Source organism: Oenanthe melanoleuca, chromosome 3 (genome assembly GCF_029582105.1).
Source record: "Oenanthe melanoleuca isolate GR-GAL-2019-014 chromosome 3, OMel1.0, whole genome shotgun sequence".
In the NCBI taxonomy this organism is placed as follows: domain Eukaryota; kingdom Metazoa; phylum Chordata; class Aves; order Passeriformes; family Muscicapidae; genus Oenanthe; species Oenanthe melanoleuca.
Genome location: NC_079336.1, coordinates 46121366 through 46137672, shown reverse-complemented (window position 1 = coordinate 46137672; position 16307 = coordinate 46121366). Strand labels below are relative to the sequence as shown.

Here is a 16307-nt window from a genome sequence, read left to right as displayed (position 1 = left end):
TTAATTAAATTAAATTAAATTAAATTAAATTAAATTAATTTAATTTAAATTAATTTAAAAATCCTATCCCAGTTCCAGACACATATGGGAGAATGTTGGCTATCTCCTATTTTACAACCAGGGTGTGGACCAGACAGTGTCCTAACTTGGTTGTTCCTGCTACAACCTTCAAGTTTATGAGGTTGTTGCATGATTCTTTCCATTTACTACTTGGGCATTTGGGGTTCTGGCTTATGGACAGATATAGTCACAGTTTCAAAACTAGGAGGAAAAGAAGTTGCCTGAAATCAGTCCCATGAATCAGAAGAATTCTGATTCTTAGGGCTGATTTCCATCAAACTTTGGAAATCTAGGCTAAGCTCATCTGGTTGGAGCACATTCAGTCAGGCACAAAGCAGATTCTCTCACAGGAAAATCCTTCATCTGCTTTTACATCCATGGACTGGAAACACTTTTTCTCACAGATGCAGCCTTTTACTCTTCTACTTCGTGGTAGTCAAACTATCAGTAGAGTAGCTGGAAGGGGAAAACACTAGATGTTTCCTAAACAGCTCTTCTTTGTATGTAAATGGGACATCTTTCTCTGCTTTACATTTCCTTTCTTTCCCTCTTTGTTGCTCTCACCATGTGTTCAGCCTGGTTTAGCCTGAGGCCAGCAGACAGAAAGTCAGATAAAAAAAATTCTTGCAGATTTCCTAAGGAATAGGAAGCTGCAGCATCAGTAATCAGAGCTAAAACACTGGTGAGTGGAGACAGATTCATGGTCCTCAGATGTGTCAGGAAGTAACCATAAATCAGGTACATAGGAACTTAAATGAGAAGTGCCATCAAATACCTTGATCCAATAAAAAATTACTTCCATCATCTGTATTGTGCCTTTTAACAGCAGAATCCACGTTATTGCTTTTACATTGCTGTAGACATCAACAGAGTTTAGGTTTATCTTCTTCTAGCAGGTGTCTGTCTGCCTAACTGGCCTGCTTGTTCTTTAGCACATATCCCTTCTTTTCTCTGCTGATGATCAAAACAGGTTGCAGAGGGGCAACACTCCAGCAGCATGTGGCTTCTTATTTATCTGAATTGGTTGTTACTTTATGTTTTCAAATGTGTGACCTTTCTCGACATATATGCTAAGTGTCAACTTCTTTCCCTCCAAATTTGTTTGATGTTATAAGCCAAGCATCATCCCCTGGGAGCACAAACCGTTACTGCTCATACCGAGAGGAACCTTCCAAAGCCAGACTTCATCAGTGCTCTCTTAGAGCTGACTGCCACAACCTCCCTCTCTGGATGCCAAATATGTCACAATAATGTTTTCCACTTGTAGAATGCTGCTTTCAGTGAAAGGCATTTTTAAGGCTAGAATCCACCAATTTTATGGAGTCACTTGGTATGTGGAAAGCCAAACAGGCAACTAAACAACTGCTGGAATTCATGAACATTTTTCACAAGTTGCTTACTTATCCCCACCCCAGTTCTAGAGTTTCATAGTCCCATGTCTCTCTCCTCTTTGCAGTAGAATCATGTGCATGAAAAAGGTTTGTCTCAGAGACTGTATTCAAACTTGTTGCTGATTCTGTTTCTCTTTGTAATCTTCTCCCTCTGATTTACTGCATTCTATTTACTGCAGCCAAGACTCAAGGGTGAGATATTAAATCAAACACAAAGAAAGGCGTTAAAAATTAATTTCCACTTAAATATAATACTTACTATGCATCACTAGAGTGTACTGTAGCAATCAATTCTTCATACTTGATTCTAAAGCAACGGTGCTCAACAACTGGTGGCTCTTGTTGCAGTCATGCACACTCCCTAAAGGCAGCTCCACCACTGCTCTCAGTTTTAGGGTCTTCATGAAGTTGTTGCACTCGTCTGCATCAATAATTGCTTATTGTGTCTGTAGTTCTGGGCCTTTTGGGCACTGCTGCTGAGTATTTCAGGGGCCCCTGTAACCACCTTGGTGTAACCACCACTCATAGGCACAATATCTATTTGCTGAGTTCCTGGCAGTGTGCTTTGTACAGCAGGGGTTTTTAAATGTGCTCACAAATATGTATACATACATAAAAATACTTTCACAGTTACATTTAAGAATATCTATCTAACAATGGTCATATAAATGGTTATTAAGTCTATTTTCTTAAATTCATGTAATCATATTAAGGTTACTTTTTCCCACTCCTCATTTTGTGTATGGATTAATATCAGTAATGTACTGGGCATCTCCAAGTCCTGCACAATAACATGGGAAGATTAGAGGAAAGATGAAAATCCCACACAATAGATATATTTTGGTAATGATTATTTTCTGAGATATATGTGAAGTCCTTTCCCTGATACCCTCTAGACATGTATTGCCCTGTTGAACTATTACAGTCAGCTCATGCTGACCCTCAGCCTTTTTGTCTTAGCTTTCATCTGTTCTCCATTGTCCACCACCTGTCTACTACTGCTTATTGCCTAAGAGTGCTTAGTTTATGTAAATGACCTAATACTCCACACCTCCCATGAAATGCAGACAATTCCCTCATTCCCTCAGTCTCTGAGTTCCCATGTCATGGCATCCTACCCTTTAATTGCTGACTGTTCATGTGCATACATTTTCTGGGCAGCTTTGAGGGAGAAAACAGGGATAGAAGTTCACTGCTGCTGTCTTCAACACTGCTGTCTCCAACATTGCTGCAGCTGCTTCAACAGCAGCCCTCCAGTAGGTATTTTTGAGGCCTCTCTCAGAATAAGATAAAGAATTTTTTATCTCTTAATTTAATAACATATTGTTTCATTTCACAAAATTTACAGTAGCATCTTCTTTCTCTGGATTAATTTAATTTAAAGCTGCTTAGCACACAGGAGCGCATATTTAATTTTTCATTGTGACCTGAAGTTATGATAGAGGGGATGATATAGAGAGAAAACTGAAACTCTCAGGAATTATTTTGAGATAAGGCAAAAAAAGAATTGCTATATTCACCTGTACTTTTATTCCTCAGAGATATTGGAGGCTTTAGAAATTAATTGTTTAATGTACATTTATTAGGCACAAGGAGTCCCAATTTTTGGAGTTCATTTAGTGCTGTGACAGAACAAGGTCTACTGAAAGTCAATGGACTTATTTCCTAAAATACACCCTGAAATTATCACTCTCAGAACAGATAGAATAGAGCACCTATTTTTTTTTCTTCCTATCTTTTCCAGTATACAGCGTAAAGTGGTTTATGATTTTCTTCACTCTTAAAAAGAATGTTAGTTCCCAGCCTTGTAAGGTGGAATCAAATGGAGTGTTTCACTGTTTTTACTCAATATCTAGTAGCCACTGGAAAGCAGAAATACCTTTCTGGCTGGAGAATCTGCTGTGCAAACTGCTGCTCCATCTGTGCTGCTGCCATTTTGTCTTGCAACCTCTAATTTGCAGAAGGGGCTGAAAGCCATCACATCATTTTGAAGTGGCTGTGATGGTTTCTCACCCCTGTGCAAATACTTAAATGCTGTTATGGCCATGTGTGAGAGAGCCACGTGTGCGCTGCGGCAGCGGGAGTGGGAGGCATGAGGGATTTTTAGCACAGTTCTGATTAAATCAGTTTAGCTGCAGCGGGGCAGAAGTTGAATGTGCTGCTTCAGATGTTTGCCCTTCTGTGAACTGTGACATCTGGCCAGCTGTAAAACCTCTGTGGTCTTGCCATGGCTGCCAGAGAACGGCCGTGGGTACCCACTTCATACTGGAAAGATTTACCTTACACCTTTGTCCCATATTCAGGAAGATGATGGGCCATGCTGGCCACAGCACTAGTCCTGTAGACAGGAATCTCCAATTTGCTCTGTAAAGATGTTAGCAAGCTTTTAGGGCTGGAAATCACTGAGTCTGTTTAACTTCCTGGATTCCATCTTATTTTGGCCCTAATCCAGCCTCCATTTTCCAGTGAAACATTTCTATTTATAATGCTTACCGAAAACAGGATTTGTTTCTTGCACCAAAAACAGTCAGAAGAAAACCTCTTCTAATTTTTTTTTCTCTCTTGTGACTCACCAAGGGGGTTTGATGTTCCACTTAGAATTGCAGAAAACAAAATTACAGGCAACTGGATTTATAATGAGATTTAGCCCTTCCCCTGGGGGTTCTGGATCAGCTATGAGCTTGCTGGAAGGGCTGGTTTCTGGCCAATTGTTAACAATAGATGTCTGTGGCTACACCATTTTAGCCATTATACCATTACAGCTGGCACACTTCACAGAGGTAAGGTTCCTGTAGCTTAGCCATGTGCTTTCCCCCCTAAATCTGATACCATGAGTCAGCTGAAATGCTGTTTGCCTCCAGGCATATGCCCAGAAAGAGGCATATTTTGTTTTAAAAGTCAGTCGCCTAAATGTGCTGTAAAACTTGTCTTGCTCCTTCCACAACACTGAGGAGCAGCAGGCAGTCCCATGCCGTGCTCCCTTCCCAGGGAAGTCAGATCCCTGTGGTGAAGTGTGTGATTCTTCTACCTTCTTGCACAGAGGTGGCTTTATTTCTAAACCTGACTTTCTGAGAGACTGCTGTGAAACATCAAGTTTGTGTATGAAAATGTTTTTGTTCCCTGTGGTGGCAAAAGGGAAGTTCAGATGTCACTTTCCTGCTGGTGGCATCTCTGCTAAGTAACATATTCTTATGCTCTGATGTTTTTTACTTTGGCATGATTTAATGCATACTTGGCCTCAGGAGGAAAGACTTAAACTAGATTTGGGATTGCTGGTTCCTGGTGCCTGTCATCACACAAATTTTCCCTTGTGCTACTGCACTACCACAGATCTGGGACTCAGTTGAGCTGGAGAGCCACATCAGCCTGGGGAAGGAGCAGTCTCTGAAAATCCTGTGTCCAGCAGTGCCCCTGCTCACCACAGATAATCTGCTTGTGTTTGTTTATTTAACTTCTCACTGGGGATGAAGAAGCCTTCAGTTCCCATGAAGAAGTCCTAGTCAGGAAACCTGCACTGAGCTCTTCTGTGCATCAAAGATTACTATCAATGAGTATTAAAGGTATAAATTTATTAAAGTTTTTGGTTGTTTCATATGTCTTATGCTGAGCAGGTCAAGTTTTGTTTTGTTTGAGGCTGTAGCAAAACCTCTCCTTGCACTGCTGTGAGACAAGCTTATCTCCCCTTTCTCATTTTGCTGCTCAGCTATAAAGTAAATTCAAAGAATATTTTTTTTTTTTCAGAAATAAATTCCCTTTATTTTAAAATCCAGACACATGGGCTTTGTACCAAAACAGACACCAAAGGAGACTGGGTATTCATCTCTGGCTTTAAGCAAAACTGTGGCTTTCAAGGCTCTCTAATCAGACACAGTGATTTCAAGGAAATTTTACCACTTTATGTCTCCCTGCCAATGTGCAAGATAGTTTTGCAGGCACTTCAGCAATCTTTCTGTCAATGGCCTCTCACAAGAGAATCCAAGAATTTCAGAGATTACCAGTCATTAAAAAAAAAAAAAGAAGAGAGACAGAAATAAGGAAAAAGCAAAGATGGTGTCTTTACAGTGTCATATTAAATATGGCCAGCTTTCTTGCAATTTTCTGCTGTGTGCATTTCTTCTCCCTGGTTCTTCATGCCATTTCCTCTTGCCACAGCTCTCCTCATTCCTCCATTTCCAATCTCTACTTTGTAATAAGATCTACATAATTTTCACAGATCCCTGAATAGAAGAGCCTTTAAGTAAGAGGAATGCTACTTTTTGGGAAACCACTTCAGTTATTTTTCCCAAGTTTTCCTGCAGCCACAGACTGCACATGGAGTCATGCTTTCAGCAATTTTCTGTTATCCTCTTCTTTCTCTGCTACTCTGAGATCCTTCTGGCAGCACGTGCAAATGGCTGGTGACAGCCTTTGCCAAAGATGGGAATATGTGTTTCTTCTGGTGAGCTTTGTGTTCAGGCTGTCCTTAGAATCTGCCACCTTTCCATTAGAAAAATATACTGCTTCTCCACTGAGACATCAGGACCCAAGGACTTAGAAGATTTTCAGCCTGTTTTTCCATAACAATTAAATTAGTTTCCTTTAAAAAAATCAAGAAAAAAATTCCCCAACCTAAAAAATCAGTTCTAAATTCATAACAACAAAAGTGTGAGGGTACACAATGTGGGTTTGCACCATAAATTAGTTTGAAATTATTTGCAGAAGATGACTTGATTCAGGCTAGAATTTCAAGGATCCTGTAATCTGGAATCTGAGATTTTAATCTGGGTATCTCTCTCCCTAATACAAATCATACCACTGTCAAGATTTGCTGCTGAAGACATTGATGCTAATTTAAAAAATTCCAGATAAACTCAACTGTTACTGTTACCACCTCAAGTCAAATATTTTCATACTGTATTTTATGAGGAGAACAGCACTTCCATTTTCATTCCTCATTCACCTCATCTTAAAGGAAGTTTTTCCCAATTTTGTCCCCATTTGTTTTATGTTTCCTTTTCAATAAACCAATGCTTAATGCTAATTTGGAAACACTGTTTATTACTTGCAAGTATGCTGGTCCAAAAGAATATAAAAATAACATTCTATTTAAAAGCAGGAAAAAAATACGCAGACAGAGGCCAGTATCATCTCTGAAATGAGGTGGAATGGTGTTTGTGTCTGGTTCTGACACAAAATGTTTAAGCTGGTGAAGCTGTGAAGATACAGAGTGAGCTGTGGTGACACAAATTAAGTGTTAATACAAGCTGAATACATTCTGGTAATCATCTAGGCTTAACAAAGTGAGTTCTTTTCCTTGGAAACAAGAAAATTAAATTTCTGTTTATTGTTCTTTAACTTTGAGGGAAGTTTATCCAAAAACCTGCCATCGTAGTGTGACAAAGCTGCTGACTAAACAAATATTTGACATGTTTTTGCATCTGCTAGCCTGTGTTAGTTACTGAGCTCTCCCTGTCCTAAGTGCTGGAGAACAGGTCTTTGAACCAAAATCCACAGAGAACAGGATTCCTGTTTGCTTAAATAGGCAGGTAAAAATCAGTTCACACCTTGAGTTTTGTTCCTCTCCTGGCTGAGGCTGTACTTGGCAAGGATGGCAGGATGGCTGGTTGCTATACCTTTCCTACTGTTGGGAGGTTTTCCCAGGGAGGTGAAGAATGGGGGTTTGAATCCACTCCATCAGAGAAGGGAACTGTGTGCAAGTTTCCCTCCTTCTGCAGAAGAGCTCTGATGCTTGAAGTATTGCAGACTAAAGGAGGAAAAGGCATGTAGGGAACCTTATGACTGAAGAGCAGCCAAGTATTTTCAGGAATACAAAGTACGATAAAGGCTTTCTGAATTATCAGTCTGCATTTAATTGCCTAAATCCCACTCAGATCTCTCTTTGAGTATGATGATCTTTCTCTTTGGGACTCAGTCTCTCTCTGTCTCCAAGAACAGTGGGAGAATAAATTCCTCAGAGCCTGCAGAACATTGGTATATGGTGATAACCTGGGCTGTCCAAGGTAACTGTTAATTGAAATATGGCTGAGGGTCTGGTTTGTGTCTTTCCTGGGGCTTATGGTAGCAACACCATCATCTCACATAGAGAGACTACCTAAAATTTCCTCAAAAATGTAGAATGTAACTCAGGATGAGGTATTACTATTACATTTCTCCTGAAGGCAGTGGGCAGTGCATGGAAAAAGCCAACAGCACTTTGTGAAAGGTAGTGGTGGTCAGAAGACTTAGAAGGATGCATCACTCACCTGTTCTGACTGGATTAGAGAAACAAGTGAAACACAAGTCTACACAGGAGTCTGCTTTAATCCATCACTCTATTTTATGAAGCATCACACAGCATTTTCACCAATTAGCATTTGATAGCAGTCTAAGTAAGGGCCACAGGGTTATTTAAGGAAAAAGCCAACAACCTATTTCACCATTGCTGAGTCCTCACTTGGCAGCAGTGCTCTTGGAGGGCTTGGGTAGTACCCAGCAGTTGCTGAATTATTTGAGGAAAATCGTGTAAATCTATAATCCAGTGGTAAATCTGCAAGACAGAAACATACCACATCTGATTAGCAACACAGCCTGTATCACATAAAAAATAAGCCTGTGGTGAATAGCAGTAGTTCTTAAAACCTTGAGCTGTTTGCTCACCAGCATCAGAATTCAATAAGATTGCACGATTACACATTTATTTGGCATCTTCAGCTGTTCAAGGGATTGACTTTCAGAGTTTATTCAACTGCAGTAAAGGATATTCAGTCCCTTGATTGATGAAATAATGCTAGGCAGAGAAAATTATTTAACTAATGCTTAAATACTAATCAAAAATCTTCATTAAGCCTAGATACAGTTTTTGTCCCAATATACCTTCAAGTTCATTCTTTAATTTGCCACCTTCTCTTTTATCTCAGCAATCTTCTCATAAGAGAGCTGTTTAAAACAAAGAATCAGTTCCTTTTTTGTTTTTCATGGCTGTTGAAGCAAGATTCCCAAAAGGGACCCGCTCTTAGACCTTCTTTAAGTCCAATGTTAACAACATCATTTTGTATCAAGCATTCTTAGAAATCTGTACTTGTAACTTGATGTACTCATCACTTCCAGTCTGTAAAGAACACTGAATGCATTAAAATAGCTCTGAACAGTCAAAGCTTTCTTTTCTGTAACTTTTTAAAAAGCCTCTGCTGCCAGCAGTGACTCGCCCACCCTCACAGACTGAAAACTGATACTTCCCGTGCTCACCTCATACTTAAAGTTCAAGAAACCAAATTTCAAAAAAATATAAATAAAACTTAGTTCAAAAAACATTCCCTTTACAATAAATGAATAGAAAAACCAATCTCCCCCCAAACAGGGCTAGCTGCTCCTTTCCAGGTTGTCTGTTTAGAACCAAAGTAAAGCATAAAAGCTATTACTCAGCTCATCTGTGCAATAACTTATGAATTGCAAATTTTTTTAGATTTTGGAGTAAATCTGGGGAAGTGACATCCTGTGACTCACACTGCAATTTTCACCCCCCCACTCAATAGCTTCTATGAAACAGAAACCCACAATTTTAGTAATTTCAGCAAAAACAACAGGAAATGCAGTTCTGTCTCACAAGGGATTCGCAGGCAGGCACCAGGTCAGCATCCAGGTCTGCAGCTCTAAACTCATATTGAGCATAACACAGCAAGTGAGTACTTAGATCAAGCTGAAAAATCAGATAGAGACTGGAATAAAGTAGGAATAGGAGGAAAGTTAATTGGAAGAGAATTATTTAAGTGGATGATTTTAGCTTGTCAAAGAAGTTAATTTTCTCATTTTGTCTGAGTCAAGGAAATCTCTGGAGCTCACTGTGAGCATGGCAGAACAGGCAGATGCTTTCCTAGTATGCAGAAGTCCACTGGATTTACTGGCTGCTGAGTATATTTATGATGCTCAGTTTAACACAAAGGTTTGAAAAATTACAAAATAAATTGAAAAAGAAAGCAAATATTTCCAAATATCTTTACAAGCTATAAAAATCAAATGTCATACAGTTACTTTTATAAAAAAGCTTTTACTAGCTTAATAGTCTAGCAGTCTGGAGTTTCCCAAGAGAAGTTTAATCAAAAAGCAGCACAGATGGGGCAGACTTGTTACAGAGTTGCTTATTGCCAAGGAAAAGAATAAGCTGGATCAAAATGGCAATTTCATTGGTATTTCTTTGTAAACTAGCTTTACAGAATCAGCTTAAACACCCAAACTATTCTATATACAATGCAAAAGGCTCCAAAAGAGAATAATCACATGTTTATACATTCCCAGCCCAGTCTATCAATTTAAATGTTGCTTTTGTCTCAGCAAGCTGACTTTGGAAGATGGCTAGAAAATATCCATATCCATTTTGCAAAAATATGAAAAAAACCCAACAACCTAACCCTATACAGCATTTGATAATAAAGCCAATCTTGGGGGGAAAAAAATAGTTGCTTATTTCCAAGTTGTTTTCCTAGTGTTTTTCCCCCAGTAAATTCTTCAGGGTTTGCTGCTGTCCATGCTCAGAGCTGCTGCTGTGGTGGTAAACCTCTGTATCTTGGCACCTACTTCTCACCTAAACCCCATGGAGAGTCATGAATTAGGCAGGGGGCAGATATGTAGTCCTCTCTGAGACAGAGTTTAACAGCAAGGCTCTAATGAGTCCTAACCTACTGATAATGAATTCAGCACAAAATTAATTAAATATTGCCACTATCCTAAAAAACCCTAAATAGACTTGAACAAATGAAACAACCTGAGATTGGAAGAAGGAACTAGCTGACTCTACCCAATTGCTTGAGAATCACAGTCTCAGAATTTTTCTATCTTAGGTAATTCCACCCAGATTAATTTTTTTAAACCCAAGACAAATAGGATACTCTAAGAGCCACAGAATCCTAGAGATCAGACATGAAGAGTCTCAAGAGAGTCCCAGAGGAGTACAGAAGCTCCTAGATTTACAGAAATGCCAGTTATTAGATGTATCATATTGAATTCCTGTCCCCTTCCTTTCTTTGCTCCCACACCAGCCTGAGTGCAAATGAGTGATGAATACTGCTTTCCTTTGTGGTGACCATTCCGTGTTATTAGATTTTCCAATGGCTTGGGCAACCCTCACAGGTTATATGGCTTAACTTGAGCTCAGAGGAGCTCCTGCCCTGCCCTGCCCTGCCTCCAGCAGCCCTGGTGTGAACAAAATAACAATGGTGATATTTGAACAGCAGCTACTGTCAGTTACTGTGTTCCAGTTATCCAGATCCTGTTTTTACGTGACATTAAATACAACATTGTGCTCTGATGCTTAAGTATACCCAGATCCATGCCTGTACTTAGGAGTTATGGATGGATTTATATCATAGTTACAACATCTCACTGTCTCATGTGCTGTGCACTTAGTGTAGGCCAGCTAAATGAATGCCACAAGCTTTTATCAGAGGAAGACTTGGAGTTCCACCCACAAGCAAGGAAGAGAAACCACAAGAAGAAGGGAAAATGTAATATTCTCAATGAGTGATCAGGAAAGTATTTGAGTAATTGAATGGAAGACAATTTTAATTTAAGCCAGACACAGGCCTGCTTGATAAACTTACTACTCTAATTTTTTTAAACTTCCTTGAACAAACCAATACATTAAACAAATAAAATCTTAACTAAGCACTTTAGATGGATGGCTTTATTTTTCAATTAAAAGCACAGTCCAAGACTGAAACAGATTTCTCCCAAAATACACCACAGAAATGTCAGGAATCATTTTTCAGTACTGACCAACAAAAGCAAAGCCAACATTTTTTCATCATGACACCACAGCAGCATCTCTGGGACGAGTGAGAAGCCCTACAGAAAGCAGAACTCCCTCTCCCACCCTGAAATCTGCTCCCTGCCAGTGAACAGCACTGGCGCCAGATGCTGCAGAAGCCTCCTAAGTATACAGCAGGGTTGTGTTCTTAAGTGAATCCAAATATATCCTCCTGATTATCACCAAGGAAAAGAATTAAAACCTTTTTAGTGATACTCAAGTTTGAAAAAAAGATCTTTAAACTGCTTAATTGTGGCAAATTTCAGAAAACACTGAGAGCTTTATCTTACATATCATCATCCGGGTGAGGTAATTATAGGGGCAGAGGGCAAACCATCAGCTAGTATAAATTCTTTTGCTTTTAGAGGATTTTCCATAATTAACGCTGGCTTAGAAGCTTTATCATAAATCTTTCATTATATTTCAAAGTCACTGCTGAAAGAAAACATTAATTTCTTAATGATAACAACTTCTAATAATTATTTCTTAGCAGTGGAGTAAGCACAATTGCTGCAGGGGAACTCACCAGTTTGGATGCCTTTGAGTGACCTGACTTGCCAGTCTGTGGGTAACCTGTAACAGGTGTTACTTTTTCTTAAATATTAAATGTTTTTATCTCCTGAACCATCTCTATTTTACAACAGTCAAAGCAGCACCTGCACTAAAAGCTCAGGATGTGAGACAGCACACTAGACGCAAAAAGAAAAAACCCAAGGCCACAAGTAGATCTATCTGATAGCAATTATTTTTAGAAAAGCTTCTAAGGCTGATTTTCCAAACCTGGAGCTCAGATATTTGCTGTACTAAAGCAAAGCTCCCAAAAGAGTGAAGTCAGCAGAGAAAGCATTCCTTCTGTCAATTATATGAAAGTCAGTGCTGCTGTCTGCATACTCCATGACTCAAAAGTTGGAGAGGAGGAGAGCATCTGTGAAGCGTCGTATAGGAAAGGGGAGACTCCTGAATATAGGTTTGCTCTACAGGAGAAAGCTTCTGAGTTTGGATATAGTTGGTGATACAAGCCAGTGCAATTTACCCCAGGGCATGCAGGAATAAAGACTAAAACTCTCAGTCAAAGTGCAGGTTTGCTGCTTTACTTGCACTTACATAAGAGCTTTTGCCAACTTAGGTATATTGGCTGGAGATCATGCCTGTGGCACTGCCAGCAGACATTTGTGGCCTGGGCTTCCCCTGAGCAAGAGCTTCAGTGCCAATGAGGTTTGTCACTGGTTACTTTTCTGTGGTGTCTAACACAGAAGACAGTGCCATTGGAGAAAACCCAAGTGGCAAACTGCAGGGATATGTGCAGCAGCAGCTTCACTACCAGTTTTGCAGATGGATATGTGCCTGGGGAAATGGAATGACTGTCCCATCGTGGCTGCTGTGATTGCTTGTGGTGTGCAATTTTACTGTAATTATCTTGGGAATAACAAGTCACATTACTTTGGGTGTATCCTATGGCCAAGGGACCGCTGACCCCTTCCTGAACAAAACAGCTGCGCACAAGGCGTGCACTAACTCGCAGCTGAGCCTGGTAAGAGTCTGCAGTGAAGGAAAGCCTTAGAAATTCCTTTGCTGTTTAGGGTTTTCACAAGAAAACTCATTATTTCTATGTGAGAGAAAAATCTCTCATATTTGTTTTAGTTTAAACAGTGGCTTTTGAAAGTCTTGTAAGAAAAGAGCCCTGTGTGGTTCTTTGCTTGATCTGGAACTGATCAGAAGAAAATATTGGACTATAATATTTTTAAATATCTAGGTGCAGACTTAATCTAAAAAAAAAATCTTGAGAGAATGGCAAGATCCTACCAAGACATGTTAGTCTTTCAGGGATCTGTAAATTGATTTCTGTGTGAATGATTCATTTTGGATCTCAGAGCAAGAGGAAGGGCTTCTGAGGTAGGTTCGAGAAGTTAGCCTGGAAACAAGCAACTGTTTGAGCTGATAGACATTTCTGATTCATTAAAGAAAAAAAGGAGTTGCATTTTGAGACTGTGAAGGAGCTATATTAAGAGAAATGCAGACACTCCTTTACTTTCATTTTGAGGTAAACTCATCAAGATAACCTTCCTCTCCAAACTCATGAGATGGGTTAATCTCATCACGTTCTGCTCTCTTGTAAAACAAATGCTTTCTTTCCCTTTCTCTGATTTTTCCTCTTGAAGGGTGACAAACATTGTTTACCTTAAAATAAAAATCCACTCATGAAGACAAGGCCTACACAATTTTTTGTGTATGTGTGACCATCTTAATCTAGAGGGAATATGTTAGGCATCAATCCAGAGTACATAAAGGCTTCCAGCAATGTTTTTTGTACATGTGAGGTTGCAGGTTATGTACAATTTCAACCTGGTCAGACGAGTATTTTCAATATTTGGTGATTTACCTATTTTCAGTACTTTTCACACTCAAAAATTATCAACACTGTATTACAACCAGTTTATGAAATGTCAACCTAAACCCACCCCATATGCCTGTGATCCAGTCAAAACCCAATTATAGCTTTAATTACAGCCTGCAAATGAAATTATGCTGCCTGAGTTGAAGGATAACTCTAAAGCAGAAATGACTGAGTGGTTCCCCCTTTCTTAATGAGTTGCTCATGAGTTCTCCCTTTAATCTTTTTGAGGTGGGTGTACTTTGACATCTCATAGAGCAAAATAACGATGGCAGGGACATTTCTGTCAGCTATTGGCTAGGAAGTAATCTTTTGGGTTCTGCATGATTTGACATGGTCTCCAGGGGCACAAGTCAATACACCTTTCTGAAGGAGGAAGAAAAGCCTGAACAAACTGCAATATACTTAATACTGTCCTTTCTATACTGAAAATTACTGTCAAGTAGTCAAATCTTGTGCTAAAGATGAGATCTCAGACCATTTGGGAAATAACTAGACTTTTTATAAACTAGTCATGATTTATTGAACAGTAATTTTTTATGGTTAAATTGCTGTTTTATTGTTGGTTTCAGTTTATTTTCTAGCTGGAAAAAAATAGATGTCTTATATTTCTTGGTTGTGTTGGGCATGTTTTTTCTTTTTTCTTCTAAAAGGAGAACATTAAAACTAGTTTCCTGGAACAGATGAATCAAATTTACATTATCTGATGCTTTTCAACTGACACATAGATCAAGATGCTGTTTGTACACTCAGAACACATCTTCTCTCTATTCAGTTATCTTTGTTATCTGTTATTTTTCCTTGCATAAAACCTCAGGGCCACAAAACCTCGGAAATGTTACTGTTGTGTATTTATACAAATTTTTCAGCAGGTCTAAAAATACTTTTTTTGCATAAAAGGTTTAATTATAAAAATTACCTCTTTGGCCTTGTAGCAGCAACTAATATTAGTAACAGCAAATTCCCCAAACAGTTTAAATCCTCAAAGCATTTTGACAAACTTAGTGTTTAGGCACTTATTGTATAGACACAGTCTTACACCAAACTTGGCAAGTAAAAGCACAGTTGTAAGATAAGGCATTAAATATGAAAGGTTACTGCTAACCAGAAGTACATAATACAGATAGTTCTATGTGTTTAAGGGAATTATATATTATTGTATCATTTTAATAAGAGCACAATTATCAGTCTGGTTACAGCAAGGACTAATTTAATTTTAAAAGGAGTTGGATTTTACTTTAACTGATTCAATGTCAATGAAAAAACATAGAACTAAGGTGCAAAAACATGAGGGATTTTTTTGGTTCCACTTCAGCAATAATTGCAAATGATGCTGTTCACAATGCAGAAACAGTATATGGCTGATTAGAGTAGTATATGGCTGTAGTATATAGCAGATTAGTGATTAGTATATCACGTGATTAGTGAAATTCATGTCTTCCATGATAACAGGGCATTCATCTAAAAAATACATGTGGAAGATGGTGTGTGAAGTCTGCAACTTGTAGTTGATCTCTGCTGGGCAGACCCGTGTATCTGCAACCTGCACATTGCCAGTTCTGGAGCCCCAGCCACTGCTGCCTTGAGCTTTCCATTGTGCAGATAATTTGCAGCTCTAAGCAGAAACATGAACTTCTTTGTCATGGTTCACTGGCAATTTTATCATTATATTTATACAGCAAGCAGGCTGACGACTCAAACTCCCGCAGAAAGTGGCAGGGTACAGATCTGTAGGCATCTTTAAAGAGACAGCTTTGCTTAATTATAATGGAGATTTCTTCTCTAGTTCTAGCTAATTGAAATAACAATAAGGCATGAAGAAAATCTTATGCAGCCATATGGGCAAACCCTGATACAATTTCACACTGCACACAAGATTTTAAAAATGTATTATCCTCATGCATGACACAAGCTTGGTTATCAAATCTCCAAAGTATGAAATGAACTCTGTCTCCATGAAACATTTACATTTGCACTAATTCTTCTCTGAAATGAAGTTCTCTTGAGCTGCAACATCAGTCTCCTATTCTTGCTTGCAGTAGTTTTTAATCCTATGACAAAATTCACCATTCAGAGGTTATGAGACAAACTTAGAACATTAGGTTAAGAATTATGGAATTAGGAAAAAAGTTTGTTATGTTCTCCTTATTACAATTTAGAGCCCACTTTCTTAACCTTTCTTTACAATGAATAAAAAAAAATCCCTTACCAAAATCCCCCCCCGTGGGTCTCAAACTCCTCATGGAATTCTTTGAAGTGTGACTTTTATAAAAATACCAAACATAGTGAGATTGAAAGACAAAGCATTAGCTTGAAATAAGTGTATCGTATTTTTGGATCAAAGAACTGTTAATAAAAAAAACAACTGTCTGGAAGAGTATTTTTGTAATTGTTGAAAATACTGTTGGAATATTTATATGATTCAGGGAATACAATTATTAACATGGGGATCTGGAGATGTGGTCACAAAGTAGTGGTCACTGTCTTTAAGGTAAAATTCAGATTATTCAAGCAGGAAAGATAACAGTAATCCTCCTCTACTTGGCTCACACCTAACCTTCTCAAGTGGAGAAGGATGTCCTGGAAACTTTGGTTTATGCAGAATGTAATTTTTCACAGAGACCCCTACACCTTTTAATTTCCATGCAGGAGCTATAAAGTAACATTCCCACGGTAACGGATCCCA

At 38.8% G+C, this 16307-nt stretch overlaps 1 protein-coding gene across 1 annotated transcript in view; it reads right to left on the bottom strand.

Annotated features, from left to right (window-relative positions):
* Window positions 1-7733: 7733 nt before the first annotated feature.
* Window positions 7734-16307, bottom strand: part of NT5DC1 (5'-nucleotidase domain containing 1) — a 121609-nt gene continuing 113035 nt past the window's right edge. Inside the window, exon 12 of the mRNA XM_056487421.1 lies at window positions 7734-7977. Within this exon, the coding sequence (XP_056343396.1) occupies window positions 7859-7977 (119 nt within the window). The 3' untranslated portion in view covers window positions 7734-7858. The remainder of the gene's footprint in view (window positions 7978-16307) is intronic.